The sequence below is a fragment of the Echiichthys vipera genome (genome assembly GCF_963691815.1).
Source record: "Echiichthys vipera genome assembly, chromosome: 21".
Classification (NCBI taxonomy): Eukaryota; Metazoa; Chordata; class Actinopteri; order Perciformes; family Trachinidae; genus Echiichthys; species Echiichthys vipera.
In genome coordinates this window covers 13826051-13847198 of record NC_139846.1, presented here as the reverse complement: position 1 = coordinate 13847198, position 21148 = coordinate 13826051, and the positions used below count along the sequence as shown (strand labels likewise).

General features: G+C 41.7%; 1 protein-coding gene across 1 annotated transcript in view; it reads right to left on the bottom strand.

Moving 5' to 3' along the window:
• Positions 1-21148, bottom strand: part of cUnh8orf34 (chromosome Un C8orf34 homolog) — a gene marked incomplete at both ends in the record, with an annotated part of 55173 nt that overhangs the window by 13133 nt on the left and 20892 nt on the right. Inside the window, 5 exon segments of the mRNA XM_083936083.1 lie at positions 4325-4398; positions 4514-4599; positions 6285-6331; positions 6333-6345; positions 8508-8643. Of these exon segments, the coding sequence (XP_083792209.1) occupies positions 4325-4398; positions 4514-4599; positions 6285-6331; positions 6333-6345; positions 8508-8643 (356 nt within the window).

Below are 21148 nucleotides of genomic sequence, written 5' to 3'. Positions count from 1 at the left end.
ACAGACCTCAAATATGGCCTGAGCCTTCTGCTGGCTTTGCAAAGCACAACTGATTGGGTCACAATGTTTTTGCTCACTATTCCTATGCAACAGCATCGGCCAATAGCTTTTGCAAAAAGACGGGCTGAACTAAGGAAGATTATAAAATAGGATTATAAAAACAGGATTAAAGACACTGGACCACTGAATGCACATCAGGTCCTGTTACTGAACACTAATTTGCTGTTTGTTTTAAGCCTGTTGGTCATTTCTTTGATGTGAAATTGTTGTACGCCGTTTGTTTGAACTTTTTTTTGCAGTTTTGTTTTAAGTCTGTTGTCTGTTCTTTTATGTGAAACTTTGTATGCTGCCGTCTTGGCCCTGACGCCCTTGTAAAAGATTCAGAATCTCAGCGGGAATATTCCTGGTAAAATAAAGGATAAATCAAATAAATACAAATAAAAAAAAGCATGTCACTGCACTTTTAGACATTCTGGATGACTGCCACTTAAGCTTTGCAAAGCCAGACTATATGTCATGAGCTCAGTTTTCACTCCATGATGAAGCCCAGCATGTACTGCTGCTATCAAATCAGGTGTGGGATGATGTCTAAAGTCTGAGTGAAGAAGACAGCAGCCTGGCAGATGGCAACATGTCGGCATAAGGATTTGATCTGCACTTGTGAGATAGAGAGCTTTGAGTAATGTAGCACTGGGTTGTTTTGATTCCAACCAAAACAACACAGTTTTTGATTATACTGAATACCAACCTTTCAAACATGCAATAACACATGGCCATAAGCCACTGAATTAAGTCATATTTCTCAATTAAAGCACATTATATAGACTGCTTCCTTGACATTAGGATCAAAAGAGAAGCGCAAAATCCTGTCAAGATCAAACCCTCAAATGGGTCGCTCCACTTAACCGATACATGATGTATGTTTTCCAAATAACTTGCTTGCATAGCCACTGGAGGATTCAGGAAATAAGGAGTAACACTCACACTTGTTATGAGTTCCTGTTGTTTTGGCTCACAGCCCAATCACCTACACCTACCTGCCTACCTGGTCCAACCACTGAAAACCAAAAACAAACAGGATATTGACAACTCCACAGTTAGACTTTTATTCAAGCATTACAAAGATATAAGAAGCTATGACGTACTGTCTATCCTTCAGTCATAGAAGAGCAGCCAAGGGGGAAAATGAAGTGAGTGCAAAGGGAGTGAACGCTTGTAAAGAGGATCCTTTGGAGGAACTCATGATGTTCTGTTGGAAAAGCATCTACATTGGAATCCGAATCTTGAAGATAAACATAAGACACAAAGCTCACAACCTGAGTCTGCATCAACAATCGCATTTACAAATGGTCTGTTACCAACCAAAAGCCTTCTAACTAGTTGCGATATTTAACAGAAACCTAAAAATGAATAAAGTTTTGGAAAATATAAGTGAACCATTAGCACAGTGAGAAATAAAACAAGCATTTGCACAGATAATACTGCTCCATGCCTCTTCAACAATGCTTAGCCTACTGAGAAGCTACAATATACAGTACTAGCCTTCAGTTATAACATTTCTTCACTGTAACGCTGGTTTCCACCCGCCATAGAACATATAGAGAAGACGAAGGCGAAGACGAAGAAGAAGAAGAAGAACTAGAACAAGAAGAAGAAGAACAAGAACAAGAAGAACTAGAAGAGACCTCGGTGCACTTGTCAGTCAGTCATACAGCACAGATGGCAGGGAGTGATAGGTTGATGGGAAGATATATGGCAAAAAGGTCAAAAACTGACAGGTTTAACAACAGAATGGAAATTGTTATCATGGTATACTGCTTAAACAATGTTTTGCTTTTACAAAATGATACTGTAACTTTGACGCAAGATAGTTTGCAGCAGATGTTCTCCAATCATTGGTAGCTAGCAACCCTGAAACCACAGAGCACTCCCCATAAAAAAAAGTCTGAAACGTAACCCCTGGGTTTAGGTGCATGTTGAACCCTAAAGATGTCGGCGCAGCACAAATTAACTCCACCGCTACAACTTCTTTTAGGTTGAAATTAAATTGTTGCAAAAACAGGTGATTCCAATTCCAGCGCAAGTCTAACTGTCTTAATGTAAGGTAATAAATAATAGAGGAAATTTCATACTGAAAAGATACCGGCACACACAGCTCACTTGTTGAATTCTAACAATAATTTATTAGGGCACAGCATGTAGATGACAAATGAAGTAAACCACTAATATGGAAAATCTGGAAACCTTTGGAGGAATAAAACTGCAATAGAGCTGTGCTCTCAAATCAGAGATTTGCACAGAGGATAGCCACGCATGCACATAACTGTGGAGGTGTGGAGAGCAGACCGATGCCAAATATAAAAAGCTATACAGTGTATCGGCTGAAACTCTGCCAAAATTCCCCTGGAAACAAAAATAAACCATCACAATGGCTCTGCCTTGTATCACACACATGGCATGGCATCACACTAATTATCTTATTTCTACCATACAAATCAACTGTTTCCCCTGGCAGATTTTATGATGGTAACACCCATACAACTCCACACTGAGTTAAATTTGATTAAAACATATCACTTGACGCTTACAAAGGAAACTATAGAAGGAGAATTTACTCTGGCGATTGCTTTAGGAAAGTATTTGCCTTTATGAGGCAATTATCACCTAAAGGAGCTGGCAGAGGCAGGGGGCCTGTCGGAGTAATAATGATAACCATTAACAGTGTTTACTTCCCAACATCACCAACCTTTTACTGCTTAAACCAGGGCAATGTACAATGCAAGGCATACGTCATTTAACGACAGCTACGCGTGATGAAATGTGCTAATAATCAAACTTTACATTTCAAACCTAGAAAAAGTTACATGCATCCTTTCTTTAATAGCCAGGGCAACATGTGAATAGACAATTGGACACGTTTCTACCAATGCAAAGCACAACGATCTTTACCTAAACTTGTGCTGCTGCAAGATATATATTAAATAATAAGTTGATTTAAAAAAAAAAAGGAAACATAAGCTACAGGGTTATTTCTCATACTGTATGACATCAACTATTGTGTTTTATCCAAATAAGCCCATAAAAGCATTACATTTTTCTCCATACCATTTAGTAATTGTGGCCCACAAGCCCCTGAAGGGCCAGTTAAACTAACAAGCTATTACAAATTGCATTCGCCTTTCAACGACAGCCAAACATATAAGCAATTAAACACAAAACAGCCACATTAGCTACAGTAGATGACAGGAGATGTTTGCACTTGCGGTTCTCATATGGGACACATTAGTACCCTATTCTTAGGCATGCCAGACAGGGCTTAACCTATGGAGATGTAGTGTTCGGTCCCTTGGTATAAGCAGCTACAAAACAGTGGCTTTGGATGTGAAGGTCAGTGGTAAAGAGGAGGTCAGATTTAGCTGGTAGCTAAATGAACCAGCTGAAGCCTCTGAGTTAGACATGACGCTGTTAGAAAATTGAAACCGTCTATCATGTGGTCAAGCCTCAGCTTTTCACTGAAAGAAAATGTGTGGAAGAATGACAGTTTGATGTTAGAAGGTGCAGGGATCTCTATCTTCTGGATAGTGGCGAGTGTATTTGGCCTAATCCGTCAGACTTCCAATTATTGGCTTTGATTCACCTGGTCCTTCGGTCTCTAAAAGTCTGCTCCCAGTTAGTCTGCATCTGCTCCACACACGGAGCAATGCCTTGGCTCCAAACCCCTTTCTTTCTTTAAAACATGCCGTAAAAAGCCTTGTCTAACACTTAGATTGGGCAATTATAAATAGGTATCGGCTTTTTTGGGGGGTAATTATACAAAAAGGTACCGGCGTCTTTAGCTGACCACTTTATTAACAGCATGTGAGTGTCTGCCTGTGTCTGAGTCTGGCGTGTACCACATTAGGGCGTCTATAGATTTCTTCCCCGAAGCAGGTGAGGTTATCACGCAAGCCTGCAACTGAACAAAACTGTGTGTACTCCTGTAACCCATAAATACGTTAGTCTATTGTATAAAACTTTCCTGAATCAGCCTCAATTGTTGTGTCACTAGATATTCTTTTCATTTATTACGTGCACACAATTGCCCTGAGAGGGAAGCAAAGTGATATAGGCAGATTTCTATCACTTAATTAGCACTATCAACTGTTGTGTATGCTGAAATGCCCCGCATAAAGATGATTTGCCTCTTGTCCTATTAGCAAGAGGCTTGAGGTGGTTTCTCGCTCACTCTCGGACAATGGAGGCTGAGGAGGAGAGAGGGACGTGGTAATTGATGGCTGTAAAGTGATCTTAATTGTTTGGTGATGGATGTAGGGAGGACACTTACAGAGCCTGACACTTGAGACAAGGCTTCGCATTCCTGCAATCGTCCCGCCACTGTGTCCACCCCGGGCAATGGAGCTGCTCCAGAAGACACATACAATCAGGCAAAAAAAAAAAAAAAAGAAGGAGAGCAGAGCGTGAGACCGCAAAAATGTAATAAATAACTACTTTGAATTTGAACTGTGTTACTTACAGGAGATGTCAGGAACGGCTTGTTCAGATATGTGAGGCCTGGGCTCCTCCTCAGATCGGCCGTTCGATAGACTGTCACCCTGCAGCCTAGAAAACAAACACACACACACACACACACACACACACACACACACACACACACACACACACACACACACACACACACACACACACACACACACACACACACACACACACACACACACACACACACACACACACACACACACACACACACACACACACACACACACACACACACACACACACACACACACACACACACACACACACACACACACACACACACACACACACACACACACACACACACACACACACACACACTTAAAATCATCTCTGAAATCAGCAGTTTTGTCAGCCACAACACTGTAGTGCACTGTGTTTAGAAACTAAATGCCAGATCACAAAGAGACAAGCAAGTCTCTATCAGTCTGAGGTGATGAGACAAAGAGGAAGTGTTTAGGTAGTTTATGATCTCTTCTTCTACTAAATCTTGGATGGTACCATGAAAGAAAGAACATGGGGGCCGGTTTGGGGGCACAGAGCCTATCTTTTCATCGCAGCTTCTCATCCTGCAGGAAATCTGTCTTTAGTATGTTGTCATGAAATGCAAAGTAATGCATTCCCAGACATGTGGTACATGGATTAGATTGTACGCCGCTCACTTGTTTGAGAACCTCACTCTGCTTACTCATAAAGCAAAACTGAAAACCTGGCACACATATTCTGTTTCCCCTTAAATCATCCAGTTACTGTTCTTCATCGTCATGTGTTCCAAGCCCCTATAGCTTTTTTATCTTCCCCCAAAAATATCTGTTTGGACTGAAATGGAAGCGGGTCTGTGAGATTTGGCTGTCCTCGAGATAGGAAAGTATACTGTGGGTGAAAGACAAACAGTGATTGAAATACCTTCTGAACGGGGAGATAAACACGCTGACACGTGGCCCTTTCACTGCTTTTATACCCGGACTCACACACCCTGCATCCGCATGGAATTAAACATTGCATTTATTTTTCTAAAGCATATTTTTAACGACTCTAAATCATATCATATTAACTGTAATTACACACTACTTTAGTTCCTAATGCTTTCACTGCATGCTATTTCCGTGTCATTGGTGCAACCATTAGCTGAAGACAAAGGAAAGCAATCCAAGCGCTTTTATGGCGCGGCTGCATTCCGACACAGCCGCAGGGCCTCTTGGTTTCTACCTCTACGATGAGGGTAAATGCAAAACACAGCTTTTTCAAGTGTATTCTATTTCTTTCCTTCTTAATACATCCTTTACTTTGTCTCTCCCTCTCTTTAATGGTCTTTATAAGACCATTAAAAAGTACCCGAGATGACTATCACAAGGCCTTCCCATTCTTTGAATAAAAGCTGCTCATAGCCGCTAGTCCAGACTACCATTCCTTCAGTGCATTCCAGATATGAAAGCAATTAATTTAATGAGAACTACAAGCCCAAAAGAGGTTTGTGGAGTCCTATCCATTTCCTTGGGCCGCACCGCCAAATTCTCCGGACTGTGCCCAGGATCTGGGATGCGTTTGCATACAGGAGGTTTTGTGGCAGGAGCCCACGGCCATTAAAAGAACTGATCGCGGGCATGAAGGAGGTGGATGAAATGCTCATGTGACCACAGCTATAGCCCCAGAGACAGAGACATGCCCACAACACACAGGCCACATGGCACTTCACACTTCAACCGACCAGGAGAGAGGCCAGAGGAAGCGGCGTGTTTCCTGACCTGCCACTGCTGGTTAGGAGCCACACAGGCTGACTGGACTGTTTGTAGACGTGAACAGGGGCTTAACAGAAGCAGGGGAAAAGGACAATAGGTGTTATGGTGTAGTTTAAGTTTTCATTAACTTCTTATGTCCTTGGACTGTAACGTTACAGGTGGATGCTGAACACAGTAACAAGCTGTTGCTGGAAATTAATAAATGCTCGCTGGGAAGGAACCGAGTTGTCGCCTTCACGCTTTGGGTGTGAAAGTATGCGCAACCTCTCCTTGGCTTTGGGTCGTACATGGTAAAGCCAAGTGGCTCAGTCTTGTTTCACCTCTTAGACAAATAGAAGGAGCAAATAAATGCATACTGTAGTGTGCATGCTTTTGAACCACAGTGTAATGCACAGAATGCTGCACTACACTGGCCCGTAAGAGCTCACATGTGAAAAAAAAAGCTGAATTCTAATGTGTTTGCCTGAGGGGTGACAAGTATGCAAGGAATGCTTACCCAACCCTCTACTATCTTTGTGAGAGTTATACAATATCAAAAATAATCCACTCATTATTCTTCTTCTTCAGCCTTCATTTTATACTAAGCTAACCGTAAAGCTTAAAGCTTAAAACAGTAGTGCTGTCAGCAGGTGTGAAACACAAGGGCACGAACTGTTCCACATATGTTAGTGTTCTGAGGAGTCAGTTTAAAGGTTGGCCCCATATTGAGCCATGTTTGAAAGGTGTTTCTGGCAATCCCATCAAGACAGAGAGCTAAAGCACACAGCATAAAGTCTCGGTTAGTGCTGTCCCTCTCCTTGCTGTGCCGTGACCTCTGCTTCCACTTGGTGTGCATGCAAGGACAAGCCTGCACATGTTTCATGTGCAGATTCATGAATATGCACGATACTCCTGCAACACTCCTGATTTCATAATTCTGTGTATCTCCAGAATAGCACAAAAGGCATACCAGGCGTGCAACACTTTTCCAACTTAGTGATCTGTTTATGGCCCTGACACTCACCAAAAATGACTATCAAAGACCACGACTCCTACGCCAATAAAGCTTGGGGAGTATTCTGTGGTCAGGTTATAGAGGATGAAGCAAGATTTGGACTGAACCAGAAGGAGAAAGGAAGACAGAGAAGGAGAACAGATGTCTGACATTTCAGTCAGGGAAAAAGGGAGCACGAGCCAAGAAATTATTCCAGGTACAGATGCTGTTTTGCTTTACAGCTGATCAGACCCAGGGACTCACTGATAAGCCAAAAGTATTAGCTGTTTGCTTAAAAACATCCATTCAATAAACTGCCAGCAAAAAAATCCACTGATACCATTCATCCTCCTGCAGAACTCTGACAACATCCCGCAGCCTGTGCATGGAGCGAAACTGATAAGCAGCATCAATGAAAGAAGAGTAGGAAACAAACAAATTCCAAACCCCAAACAATGGAGGCTGTGCAGGTAGATGTGTGCCCGGCGTCTCAACGAACAGATACCCGTTTATCTCTGACTGGCATCAAGGAAGAGTCCTGCCCACGCCTGCTTGTGGTATTATACCCAACACTCAGAAATGTGAGCACTACACTGATGCTGTGGATCATGCTGAACAGGAAATGTGTCAGAAGAGGAAAAACTGAGATAAAGAGAGAAAGGGTGATAATGGAGACGATTATCAGTGCCCTGCACTGATTTGTGAAAACAAGCAACACAGGAATGCATTTCAGATATGATACTATTCTCTGTTCTGAGTATGCTAACTCTCTAACCTCTGATGCAGACTCAGAGAGAGTGGGAGGGGGAGTGGAGGGTAGGGTACATGGAAGAGTCATGACCCAGGATAAGAACAAGTTCAGATGATCGGGGGGGGGGGGGTAATACAGTAATAACCACAGCCTTAATATAGCTCAAATTCATTTTACTTCATATAATTCAAAGCCTTTGAGCTTTGACATTTTGTGAAATACACTTATTTGCTTTCTTTCTGAGTTAAATTAAAAAAATGTATACCACTCTCATGTTTGTCTGGTATGATTAGCTCAGCTGCTAGATGCTGGTATATTTACCAAACAACATGCAAGTGGTATCCATCTATTCATCTTACTCCAGGCAAGAAAGCAAATTAAAAACATCTCTAAAAATGTTTAACTATTATTAAACCCCTGTAATAACAGACTGACTCTACAGAGTTGTTTGAAAAAACACAACCTCTCTCCAAGGCACCAGATAAGAGAAGGTGGAAACATTTACCTGGCACACCTAGAGCAGATGTTGAGTGTAACTTTGGCCTGTGGTTCAGCCTGATAGGAGCTCCGTCCCTGGCTGAACTTACTGCCGGATGGAGTAAAGCTAGTCACACCCTCCATCCGCAGGTCATCCAGGTCCTCTGAGTGGGTGGGGAGCAAAAGAGGCACGAGGGAAAGAGGAAGGAGAAGGAAAAAGGGAAAGAAAACATGAAAGAAAGGATAGTCATTAATCACACTCTGGTCTCGGTCTTGTCAATATGATGCCCCGTGATGACAGACTGCTCAGAGCCGAAAGTAGTAAGCAAGCACATCACAGTGAATAAACATTCTCAGTCCAGTCCGCGTGCTGGGCTCACTCTAACGCTTTGCACGCACATATATCCGATTTTTCTTTTTTAAATAAGCAACTTGCATCATCAACGCAAAACTCTTTGTTATAAGAGGTGACGTGAAAAAGGTCGATGACAGTGCCACACCGTGTCAGCGCAGAAACAGGAAGCAAAAGTTAACAAGCTAGAGAGCGAAAGGGGACAAAGAACAATGAAGTCGGCGGGAGATGGAGAGCTGGAAAGTTGGGTTTCGTCTGATCTATCCCTGTGTCCTCCAGAGCAAATACTGTGTGAGCACACACACATAGCTCCCTCTGATTCTATAAAGAAGTCCATATGTATCAGGCATGCCAGTAGTGTTTATTGTTAACCTTTGTCTGTTTATCTCGGCAGCCACAACAGTTCACTGTCACCGTCACACACACGCACGCACGCGCGCGAGCAAACGCACGCACACCCACACACGTCTTTTTTCCCCTCTTTGCCATGTTCATGTTAAATAAACTTTCCTTTTGTCTGCCTTTTCTCGCTCTATTCCAAAATATCCACTTTATCTCAAAATACAGCTGTTCCCTATGTGACGAGGGGCTCTCCGCATTGGAACACTGAAAAAATGTTTGAACTCTGGATGTGATACAACATTAAACAGGATCATCAGCCATCGTATCTGAGCATGAAAAGTTCAGCATGCACAGCATGTTTCTTTAATAGACACTTGCATGATAGGGGAAGAAAGGAAGCATAAATCACGGCAATAACAAGACTTACAAAAAGAACAGCAGTGAAGTGGAATAATATGAAGTCAACGGTTCGTTAAATGTAACAGACGATCAAAGGGGCGAGTCTGAATCAGCCAGACCATTTTGGTTTTGAATGCATCCTCGAGAGATAAAACATATTGCAGTACTTTCCGTGTTATGAGAAAGAATAGCGAGTGGGTGTCTGGACTCTTACTCGGTTGGGATTGCTGGTCAAGCTTTTTTAAAACACATCTTGAATCACACAGAGCATTTTGACCAGTCACCATGACAACATTTGTCCCGTTCTTCTCATCAGACCAGAGGAATTTAGGGGGTTGCCTTGAGGACATTCAGTTCAGTATATTCTTGCCTCTCACTGCCATTGTTTCTGCTCTTTTATTGTACATACAGTGCAGTGCAGTGCAGTGCGCCCGTCTCTGTGTATGTATGCATCTGGTCATTTGAAACCCACTGATACTTTTCACTGAGAGATCACATAACCTGGGCCTGTGGTTTGAGGGGAAAAATGGGCCTCACACCTTGAAAGAGAAGAATGCATGACTAATCACCTGGATTAGATTGGATGACACTTGCTCATGAGAACGCTCCCCCTCCATTCATCCATCAGCATAACGCACAGCCAGAAAATCTCAACGCTCTCCTTTGGGTGTCGCAGGGCTTCAATCTTATCTACTAATTTGACTCTTGCACTCTTAGTTACAGTAGTTCTGACTACATTATGGAATCTGAAATCTAAATCAATATGCCTTTTCGAGACCTTTAACTAAGCCTGCATGTTTCTTGGTTGTCCTGCATTTTGATTGCTGACCTCAGTCATGTCACTCACATCATGTCCAGGCTGTCTGAGAACGGGTGTTGTTTAAGTGTTTTGAGGAGGACAGATAGATTCCAGTAATACCCTTAAGTAGGACAATATTAAATGTCCCATTCATCAATGTATGTATTGGAGGGGGTGGGGACCAAGAGCCACCAGCGATTTGGGCAATTTGCTGGTCGTGAGAACTTCTCAAATTTGAGCCTTCACCTTTTCCTCTTTTCTCTTCAATCCCCTAACCATTTCCCTTCTTCTGGTGACTGACTAATGTGGCATGATAGATTCTGTCTGGGTCATAGCGTGTGATACAAATCACTGCTTGACACTTGGAAACATTCACTTGCGAGGCTGCAGCTTGCATAAAACAGCAAAAGAAAAACAACCAGCGGCCCTGGCCCTGAAAGAGAACATGGCCTCAGTGTACACAGCTGCTTGTCACCTCAACTCCCACTTTGTCTTTTGGACTTGTTTCCTTCTGGTCAACATAAAATGACACAATAATAGAGACAAAGACCTCGGTGTCTGGTTAAATTGAAAGCTAATCTCAGACACTCAAAGGTCACTGAGGTAAACAAAGGCTTTTGTCTGGAGTGCATCCGAAACACAAAACAGATTAGTCGGTTGGAAGACTGTCACAACATTTCATGCAAAAACTATTCTTTCCGCCCTTGGAGCAGTTCCTTCTTTTGGACAGATGAAGGAAATCATTTCTCTACAATATCAATAGTCACAAATACAAAGGTAATCTCCAAATCAGCCTAAATGACTCTTGCATGTGTGTGCTTGTTTTTGGGGACGGATGACAGAAAAAGGTTACATCTACTGTAAAGGTGCACTTAGAAGAACTACTTCCCTGGTGTGCTGTTGCTGCTGATTGCTAAGTTTACATTTTTTCCAGTCTCTCCAAGTGTGTCTTTAAGAGCCAGCGCAGCCCTTCATCTGTGCAACAGCAGTCTGAATCTCCGCCATGTTTGCCCTCCGTGAGGCTGAGTCCAACTTGAACTGAGGTGACAGATTTCTGTGTTGACACCACACTGAGGAGGGCCTGTGTATGGAGTGCTAAAGTGATAAATATGAGACTCACGCATTGGAGTTTGGGTGTTAGCATTGTAAATAACTGTTTTAACATGCACATAACACTGATGACTAGAGGCCTGGATATGACTGGAGAAATAGTTTCCTGTTGAGTACAACATTTAATTAACTATATTTTATTGTATAGCAGATCTACTGTATTACACTGTAAAAAAGCTGCCATATTGTAAAAAGTCTTCTTTTATTATAAAGCAGGTCAAGGTGCTTCAAAACACTCAGTCCACAGACAAACACACACAGCCCGTACGTACTGTGTCTTTAAACAAGCTGTAAAACGAAGCAGAAGGTGCATAAAGGTATATTCACACGGACATGAGAAAAATAATGTGTTTTGAACATATGTATGTTCAAGTATGAACCTGAAAATGAGCATGATATGGGACTTTAAAAATGTAGTCATTTGAGTCAATGGAGTAATTGAGTCACATGATCTTGAATCAACTATGCATTACATAACCTTGACTAAAAAACTAACTTTTAACCTCAACATCTAGCTTTCTTTTCATGTGCAAATTCCCAAATCCATGCTACGACATAAGTGTTCTTTTCTCTTCCGTGTCTGCTTAGTCAAACACATATGACTGAGTGCATACTCTCCATGTTCACAATAGAACTCAACATGCCTCCCACACAATACCACCATGATAAGTTTACCATGTCTCTCCCATGAGACCAGCTTACCCAAAAGAGACATGACAGCCTCCCAGACCTCCGTCTAGACACAACAAACGTCTGTCCACACTCGCCCGTTTGTCAGCCAGTCACATTTCCACTCCCTGGGCACCGGGGCAGCCATGCATGCTCCCCCTGTCTAACGATGAGACATGGCAGATAAATAAAAATGGGTCTGCACTGGGGGTAGGTGGATGGAGGGGGGGGGGGGGGGGAAATGGAAACTATTCGAGCGATGCAATCCAAACAAAAGGCCTGAGTGATCTGGAATTCCGTGCCGCAATCACTCACTCACAGTAAAGCCAGAAAGAAGCGGAGCAGGGCGAACAGAAAGTGTCTGTGTGCCTCTCTTTCCAAGTTTCCATGTAATTTAATGTTGTTTAGACAGCGACGGACTGACTGGCTCTTTGCTGCTCTTCATAAAGCTTGAAACAGAGCTGAAGTCATAATTAGTGCATTGGTTTTACAAATAACTTAATATACACCTTCCCGGATGATGACAGACATAGGCCTATGGGTGAAATCGTCTAACGCACTACCCCACACGTGGAGCAGAGAGACACGCACGCACACATCATCCACCGCACCAAATCCAAGGGCGAGTGAGTTATTGTGTCTCATCTAAAGTGAAAATGTTGAATTTTCCATTCTTTCATGAGCAGTGACGGCGTCCCACCGCATACCGCTGGGCTGTAATTAATAGGCTTTAAGTGATAGATGCCTTGTTCAGTCAAAAGCTCCACTCACAGGGACCCACATGTGTGAGCAACATACTAGACGGAGATAAAAAGGCACGCAGCACATACCCAACCCGAGGCACACAGCAACACTTGCAGACCTCACACTTTTGTTGCCCTCACACATAGCCTACAAGCAGCATTTGTTTTCCATTAAGCCTAGAGCACCAAAGCCTCTACCCAGTGGTTAGTCGTCACACAGACATCTTTGATGTGAGTCGCGGCAGAGACGCATTTGTTTGGCTTTGTAATAAAAACAATAATTCCAACTTACATTTCATAATTATGTCTCGGCTTTCAATAGCGCCCTCGGCTTTCAATAGCACCCTCCCCTCCTGGCCTAAATATATGTCTGTTAGGCTCCACGACTCTGAGTGCCGCAGTAAAAACCCTGATCAGAATCAGATGGGGACACACATGAGCAGGGTAACATCACAGCTCTGCGGCCTGTGGAAAGTCTTATCGCAGACCTTGGTGCAAACCTTTCAACTCGCTTTCTAACCGCAAATAATATAGAGATTACCATGTCACTGTAGACACAGAAGAGCCTGGTTTAAATGCAAGGCACTGTAGATAGAAAAGTGACTTGAGTTTGACTTCTTGTGTGTTGGAAACTTCAAAATAATTTCAATTTAGTGCAAAGTATGTATGTTGGGTTATTCTTTTGAGTTGTAAGAAGATTTTAAATGTATTACGCAGTAAATAGTATATCAAAACAGCTGTCTGCCATTATCAAGGCTGCCATCTACATTCCATAATGATGATTTTGACCACTTGCAAAAGAATTAAGTAATCCGTCAAACTGGAGTGTGCCTTTTCAAGAGGAATCCGGAGAGATGTTAATGATAGAGGAGCAATTTCATTTCACACACTTTGCTTTTTCTCAGGTTTATATTTGTATTTTGGATTTCTACTAGAAAATGTTAACACGCTTACCGTCCACACGAACACAGATATTTTTTAAAACTGTGTGTTTCTCTGTTTTTTGTAACCGGAGTCCATGACCGCAATTGCTTGTCCACATTGTTTGACGTCACACGGTGTGACGGTAAAATGTAGTTGTATCCATGGAGACATGTGGAGCAATCTAGACGTGAACAGCTGACAGAGGCGGATTTTGTGGTTTCATGTGGACGGAGATACTGTATTTTTTAATCACACCGGTGGTGTGGACGGAAATTTTAAATGAATTCTAAATGACCAGATTTCTTTTGTACAGCTCGACCGACGTACAGCTCGACACAGACACTCACTGACCAAGTACACACCATTTACTGCATAATATCATTGATGGCTTTAAGATCTAGGACTCATCTATTCGACTTAAATCTTAATCTTGCAGATGTTGCAACAGAGAGGAGCCAGTGAATAGTGATGTAACTTTATCTTACTTTTTAGATAAATCACAGCACTGTTTGGGGAGCATTTGGTCGATTATCCTAGACACAATGCATCTATTCATACAAGTTTTTTATCTGTCTTCCTAGATAAAAACGCTATCCACAGATATCATCTTTCTGTGTCCATCTACCATCTTTTGCTTTTGTCTGGCTATAGTAGCCACAATACAGCCTTGTGTCCATTCAGCTCCCTTCCATTCAGATAATCTGCCCAGTTCATCTAAGGAGCTTACGCACACTGGAGATACGCATGCTGGCCGCTATTAGGCTTTGCTGTGCGTAATGACTACTGTTAGATTTATGGTATGATCACAGCAGTCTACTTGACTTTTGGTAATTGTTTCCAGTAATACCACCGTAATACCACAGCAATTTGCCTCTCGATTAACGTATCCATCAGCGCCGTGGAGACTTTTACAGGCGTCAAATTGGGCGCAATTAAGACTTTTACTGGCGACATTCACTTCACCATCAGGTCGGGTAAAGCTTCAGAGGTGAACCCACTCCCTTTCAAGCTTCTATTTCAAGTGAAAGATTTAGTGCCGAAGCAAATTGCTCCACTGACATGCATGTTCTCATCTACCTCCTTCTCCCAATGCCCCATAATGATATTGCTATGTTTTTGTTGGTGTACATTGTTTCCAGGACAACTGTTGTGTCTTTCATTGTTTGGGCAAAGATGAAGGGGGCAATGTGGGCGATGGGAGTATCTGTGTGTGTGCGTGTGTGTGTCGGGGGTGGGGGGGGGATGGAGGGGTGTATTGTCGCTGCTGCTGGCGTCAGGAAGTGCGTGCCTTGTCTGCTAACTCTGGCAGTCTGAATGTTGGCCTAAGGCAGAGGACAAAGAGACAGCTCTTAGCCATGTTAGCACTGCAATCAGCCCATTCAGATACATGCTGGGATGTACACACACTACTGCAGGTAACATTAACACACCAAGTTGATTGATACTCATAATGTTCTCAACGGTGGAGGCAAGTAAGAGCATTTTGATCACAATTTTTCACTACATATAATGAGCTTATAAAATACAATGCATTACTTAAGAGTATGCGATATGAAACAGGTAAACTACGCTCCACTCCAAATCCCACCAGCTGCAATACCAAGTCGGGCCAGGGGCATTAAGTGGGCTGACCAAGGCCCCTTCTCTAGAACCTAAATACTGTACTAGACAAACTGAATTAGTGGTAGATGTTGATATATTTTACAGGACAAGTGAAAACTTTGACCTGCAGGTGGCACTAGAGGAAAGGTTAGGGTTTCACTGCTCTGGGGATATTGTAAGTCTGGACCAAAGTTGCAGATCCCTTAGATCCCCCATAAAATATGGATATATACATGTTCTTCTGCTTTTGATACTTAACGTGCATTTCAATGCAGGACTTTATTTATAATAGAGCCATTTTACAATAAAGTATTGCTACTTTTACTAAAAAAACAAACAACTGAATCTCTCTTCCACCACTGGTTTTAAGCACATCACTTCTATTAGATCTTTCTCACAGGGAAAGGGAAATATATGGGAAGCATTGTAAGTAATAGTCATCACAACAAATATCTGCCATAAAGCTAATAATAATAGCTTTGGTCTTTCACCACAGAAAGTCATTCAGTAGGACTAAGTAAATGTTGAGGCCTCAAAGAGTTGAAAAGCAAAACTTTAAATCACCCTCAGAGGCAAAGGGGTATATGTGTTGGGGATGACCTCCTAACATAGAACATTTTTCACTTCAGTTTCAGGGTGGTAAAGATCAGATCACTACCCCTAACCTACTCTTCTTGTATTAAAAAATGGTGCTATTGTATCGTACCACATACTATGATCAAGGAAGATATAATATCCTCAAAGAAAAGAGCCACACACACGGGCATTGTAACTCATCCATCCCTAGACACGGCTTTATTCTGTGCGTTTCAAAGATCCGACATAGCTTCATCATGCCCTCATCCTGTCCCCATCAGAGAGAGTGGGTATCACTGCTCTCACTTCCTCCTCTCCTGTTTCAGGAATCATGCGAGAGTGGGTCGACATACTAAAAGGGTCTGTGAACTCATGCGGTGTGTGTGTGTGTGTGTGTGTGTGTGTGTGTGTGTGTGTGTGTGTGTGTGTGTGTGTGTGTGTGTGTGTGTGTGTGTGTGTGTCGGGGGGTGGGGGGGTGGTATGTGCTACTCTCTAAGTGGAAAGTAAAGTCTGAAAGTGTCTACAAACAGAACTATGAACTATACTTGAATACGCAACATAGTTTTGGGGCCTGAAGGGGTTACATTGAGAAAAAAATGTTTATATTATAATTTGACTCCATCACACCAAGTGAAATTCTGGTCATTATCATCCTAGGGTCTTTTTAGGCAACTTCAGGTGCAATCTAAATGAAAGGAGTTTATTCCAGCAAAACACGTAACCGTTGTGGTTTGTTTCCTAATAAGGGGTTTAGATTCAGCATTTTGATACTCTCAGTAGCATCTTGACCTGATTTATAATCAAAGAAGACATTATTTTTTACAAAATAGCACATATTCTATACACATTCACAAAAGTAAAATTTGAGAATTCAAAGTGCATTTTTCTGAAATGGAATACTTCCACGAAGGATGACAAGAGCAGTAACTTTACAGCGGGGATCGGGGCTAACTCGTCTCATTAACTCACCATAAAATAACACTGCAAGGCCAATAACAGGGTGTTTCTCCCCACACAGCTGAACTCAGCTTGTTTCTCATTTCAGATCAGTAAAAAAACTGTGGTCTCACCGCCCAGGGAAACCTTGAATCTTGACATTTTCCATGGCTTTACCAGAACATGTGAGTCATATTCAATTTTCAATATGGTTTTGACTGTGACATATATCAACCAATGAAAACAATGGGGAAAACACAGTGTCATCCCTGTGAGCAGCGAGACAATCAATAAGACTTTATTCTAAAAAAGAGAAAATAAATTCAGCTTAGAGACTATCTGAACAAAGCACTTCAACCTTAAGCCATGTCTTTGGTTTTTATAATTGTATTGGATGTGGAAAACCTTGGCTAGCAGCACTGTAAACCATTCCAAGAGGATCTTATTATTCTCTTATAAGCTCCTTATGCAGGTGCTGGCAAAAAGAAAGTCTGGAAAAGCCTTTTGCTCAATATGGAGACAGGGATTAGTTGTTAACTTTCTTAGCATTTTCTAAGCCTGCTTTTATTACACAATGTATTCTCTCACAAGCTTTGTAGTCGTTACACTTTCGTACAAATAGTGCTCATTACCTGCCTAACAGTAGATATTATGCAATATGTTTAGTGTTCACAGTGGCTCTGGTCACTCCTCTTTTCATCCTCCAGAGGTTTGGGCGTGGAAATATGACATGTACAACACAGGACCTGGTCATTTCTCACTTATTTAGTTGCTCTAATTTGGGTAGTGTGGCTTTCTCTGTACAACAGCAATCAGCACAACAGTAAGGCACACGGCCAGTTAGCAGGTGTGATGAATGAAGCTCTGCTCACCTCATAATTCAACAACTACACAGAGAAACAATGTGCAGTGTATGTTCCTTTAGGATGTGTGAATTTGTCTTATGGCAGAACACTGCAATATACCAAACACAAAACTCTATGTGTGTGTGCGTGTGTGCGTGTGTGCGAGAAGAGAGAAATGTTTGAGAAGTAAAGATATGTGTAGGTACATTAAAGTCAATGAGAGCATATTTGCTTTAAAGAAACAAAGTTAAAAGTGTGTTGGATAGTTATTTGTGCCACTTTTACTAAATGCTTCACGGCATGATCTGACCATACTTGCAATGTTAGTAGTAATAAAGTACTAAAACCTATGCTTAGGTTTCGTCAGTTTACTTGAATTCATATATACTCATCTAACACTTTAATAAGTGAAATACTTTTTGACCTTGCTCAATGGCACTAAACAGGCTTTCCACATAGCAGCTGTAATGCCAGATTTTAGCCACTAGAGGTCCTCCTAAGCAAATGCTTAACTAGAGAACGTTCACTAGTACTGTAGTGACTGTATTGCTGCATGAAAGAGACCATACCACAACTTCACATAAAGCAATTCACCATAGTCTGTTGAGCATGTTTTCAATTAACAAATTATTTTTTAAAGTTAAGAGAAAAGAAAGATTAAAAAAACATGAGGTATTGACATTGTTGCCTGCTTATTATGGAATTAGAACACAACTATGGGACTTTTAGAAAAGATACAAATATATCATATTATATCATACAGAAGAAAATGTAAAACTGATTTTCAACAGCAAGCATGGTATATGGTCTGGTATATAGTACTTGAGCAAGTCACTGAATCTCTACCAGCTCCAGGAGCGATGCTGAGCAGCTGACCATAAGTTTTAACCTTCATGGGAGGGCAGGCTAGAAAAAGATACATATCTCCTTCAGGGATCAATATACTATCACAGGATTACAAATCCTGCCAAGGATCATCAGTCATCGTTGGCATGCATTTGGTCATAGTCACAGGATCTTTGCCATGGCCCTCTTCCTAAATGAGGCCCTGAGGGGTCTATATTTCTCCAGGCCCACCAGGCCACCCCACACTGCATGTTAGCATCACTTTAATCAACTCTACAGTGGAGAGGCAGGCCACTCAGAGTAACAGTCAACAGAGTGCAGTGATCCCTGCGGAGACGCCATGACCAGGGCTAAGAATCAGAAATGACCTGGCTGCATTATTGCCTTTGAATTACTGCTCTGGACCATAGTGTGAAAGCCACTGGGGGGTCTAGAGCTATGACCAAGGAGTGCCACCACAGACCATTTACATGCTGCTTTATGGCTATATTTATCACCATTATATACTGCTGTCCTCAGTTGTGTTGGGCTGATCTAAAAGGAAAAATACAACTTTATTTTTCTCTTAAAATTTATTTCACGTATCACAAGGGGGAAAGGGGGATATAGAACAGTATAAATATATATAATATAAAGTCCGCTGTAAAATGTAGGAATGAAATCAATTCATTCATAAATGTCACACTATCTCGCAGCACCAAATACTGGGCCGAAAAAAGAAAATAGAAAATCAGAATTGGTCTTGCTGGCAGTGGAGCAGAGACTATTTAAAACTTGAGGCAGAGCATGAATCCAGGCCCTTTTAGTTAATTTGACGCCTGTGCTAATGCTCAGACAATTAGCTGATTAACTGATAAGGCACTTAAAATTGCTTTGGAAAACTGTGATTGTTTTTCAAAGCAAGAAAAGCAAGACATCATTTTCAGCTTTAGTAACTTGTAATTACATAGTATTTTGCTATTTCATTCGCCACACACACACACACGCACACGCACGCGCACGCGCACACGCACACGCACACGCACACGCACACGCACACGCACACGCACACATATAGCTTTGAGAATTAGATCATTGTTGCAGATCCAGTCTGTACAACCCTTTAGGCCACTCTGCCACATATCAATAAAGAAAGATGGTCTTTTGGATGACCTTGATGAAAAGATCCTGCTAACAAGCACAAGTGCCTCAGTGCTGCTGTGACAGCAGAGCAAAGAGCTGCGACATATGTCCAGCAGCAGCAGCTCGGAGGAGACACTGAAGCACTATAACTGGGGCACATGTTGTAGACGGGCAAGAAAAGAGTAAGTTAGGGGTTGTTATTCCTCAAAAAATCACTGCATGTGAGGGATTTGTTAGCTAACATAGGAGAAAGTAAGTGACTTTACATTGAGCTCTATTAATAGAAAAGCTGACTTTCCCAGTATTGTATTCTGATGATTATTCTAAAGAGCTGCTAGTGAAATACATCTTAGAAGTGTTGAAATCTTTGCTGTGTACATTTGTGGCATCTGTTACTTTACTACACCCCTGCACAGCAGAGACAGTAGTGACACAGAAACAGAGTGTCTGCTTTACCACACAAAATATTTAAATCCAGTTTGGCATGAGGTATGACATCCTGTGTGCACAGACAGGGATATGATCACTCACACCCTCCACTCAATAAAGCCAAAACAGGACTTCATGTCAACTACTTCTCAATCTTAAGTCGGCACATGATGACACGAAGGAATGTGAACATGCAAACTCACAAAAAGTAAATAAAAAGGATCTACTTTGTGATTCTTCACTTGTCAAAGTAAATACCTCGACACACTGTCTCAGAGGATCTGGCTAGACTTTATAAACAGGAAGCATAGTTTCATCTAACAAATACTACTAAAGTTTGATTTAGTACAACACAGAAAACTGCTGCTGCTTTGCTCATCCAGCCACTACATATGTACAGTGTGCATCCACATACAGTATATGGAACAATTTCATCCCTTTTAAGCCCTTACATTAAATGTCCTTCACTTTCATTTACTTAGTAATTTTTCCCCAACTGCAGTCTACTTCTCTGCCCGTAAGTGCTTTAACACCGATGTCTGAACATGGTGCAGTGGAACATACAGTAGGAGCAACACACCTAATGTTTTCAAGTCAGCTGGGACATTTTTATCTCTGGCTCTTCTGTGATAAATGTTGATGCAATGTGCTGCATCACAGAAGAAATCCTTATATTTACCATTTGTGCTTTTGAAATGTTATTGTCTAATATCAAAGCTCCAGTGGGAATTTGGACACATTTTCAGTAGTGTAATGTGACTAAGTACTCAAGTACTGTACTTAAGTACAATTTTGAGTATTTCTATTTCATGCGACTTTATTCACAACACGTCAGAGAGAAATATTGTACTTTTTATTCCACATTTACTATACAGCTCTATAGTTACTTTCAGATTTTGATTATGAATACAAAATACAAATGAGCTGATTTTACAAGCTACAACATTAAAGTAAGAATTATCACTAATTATGATT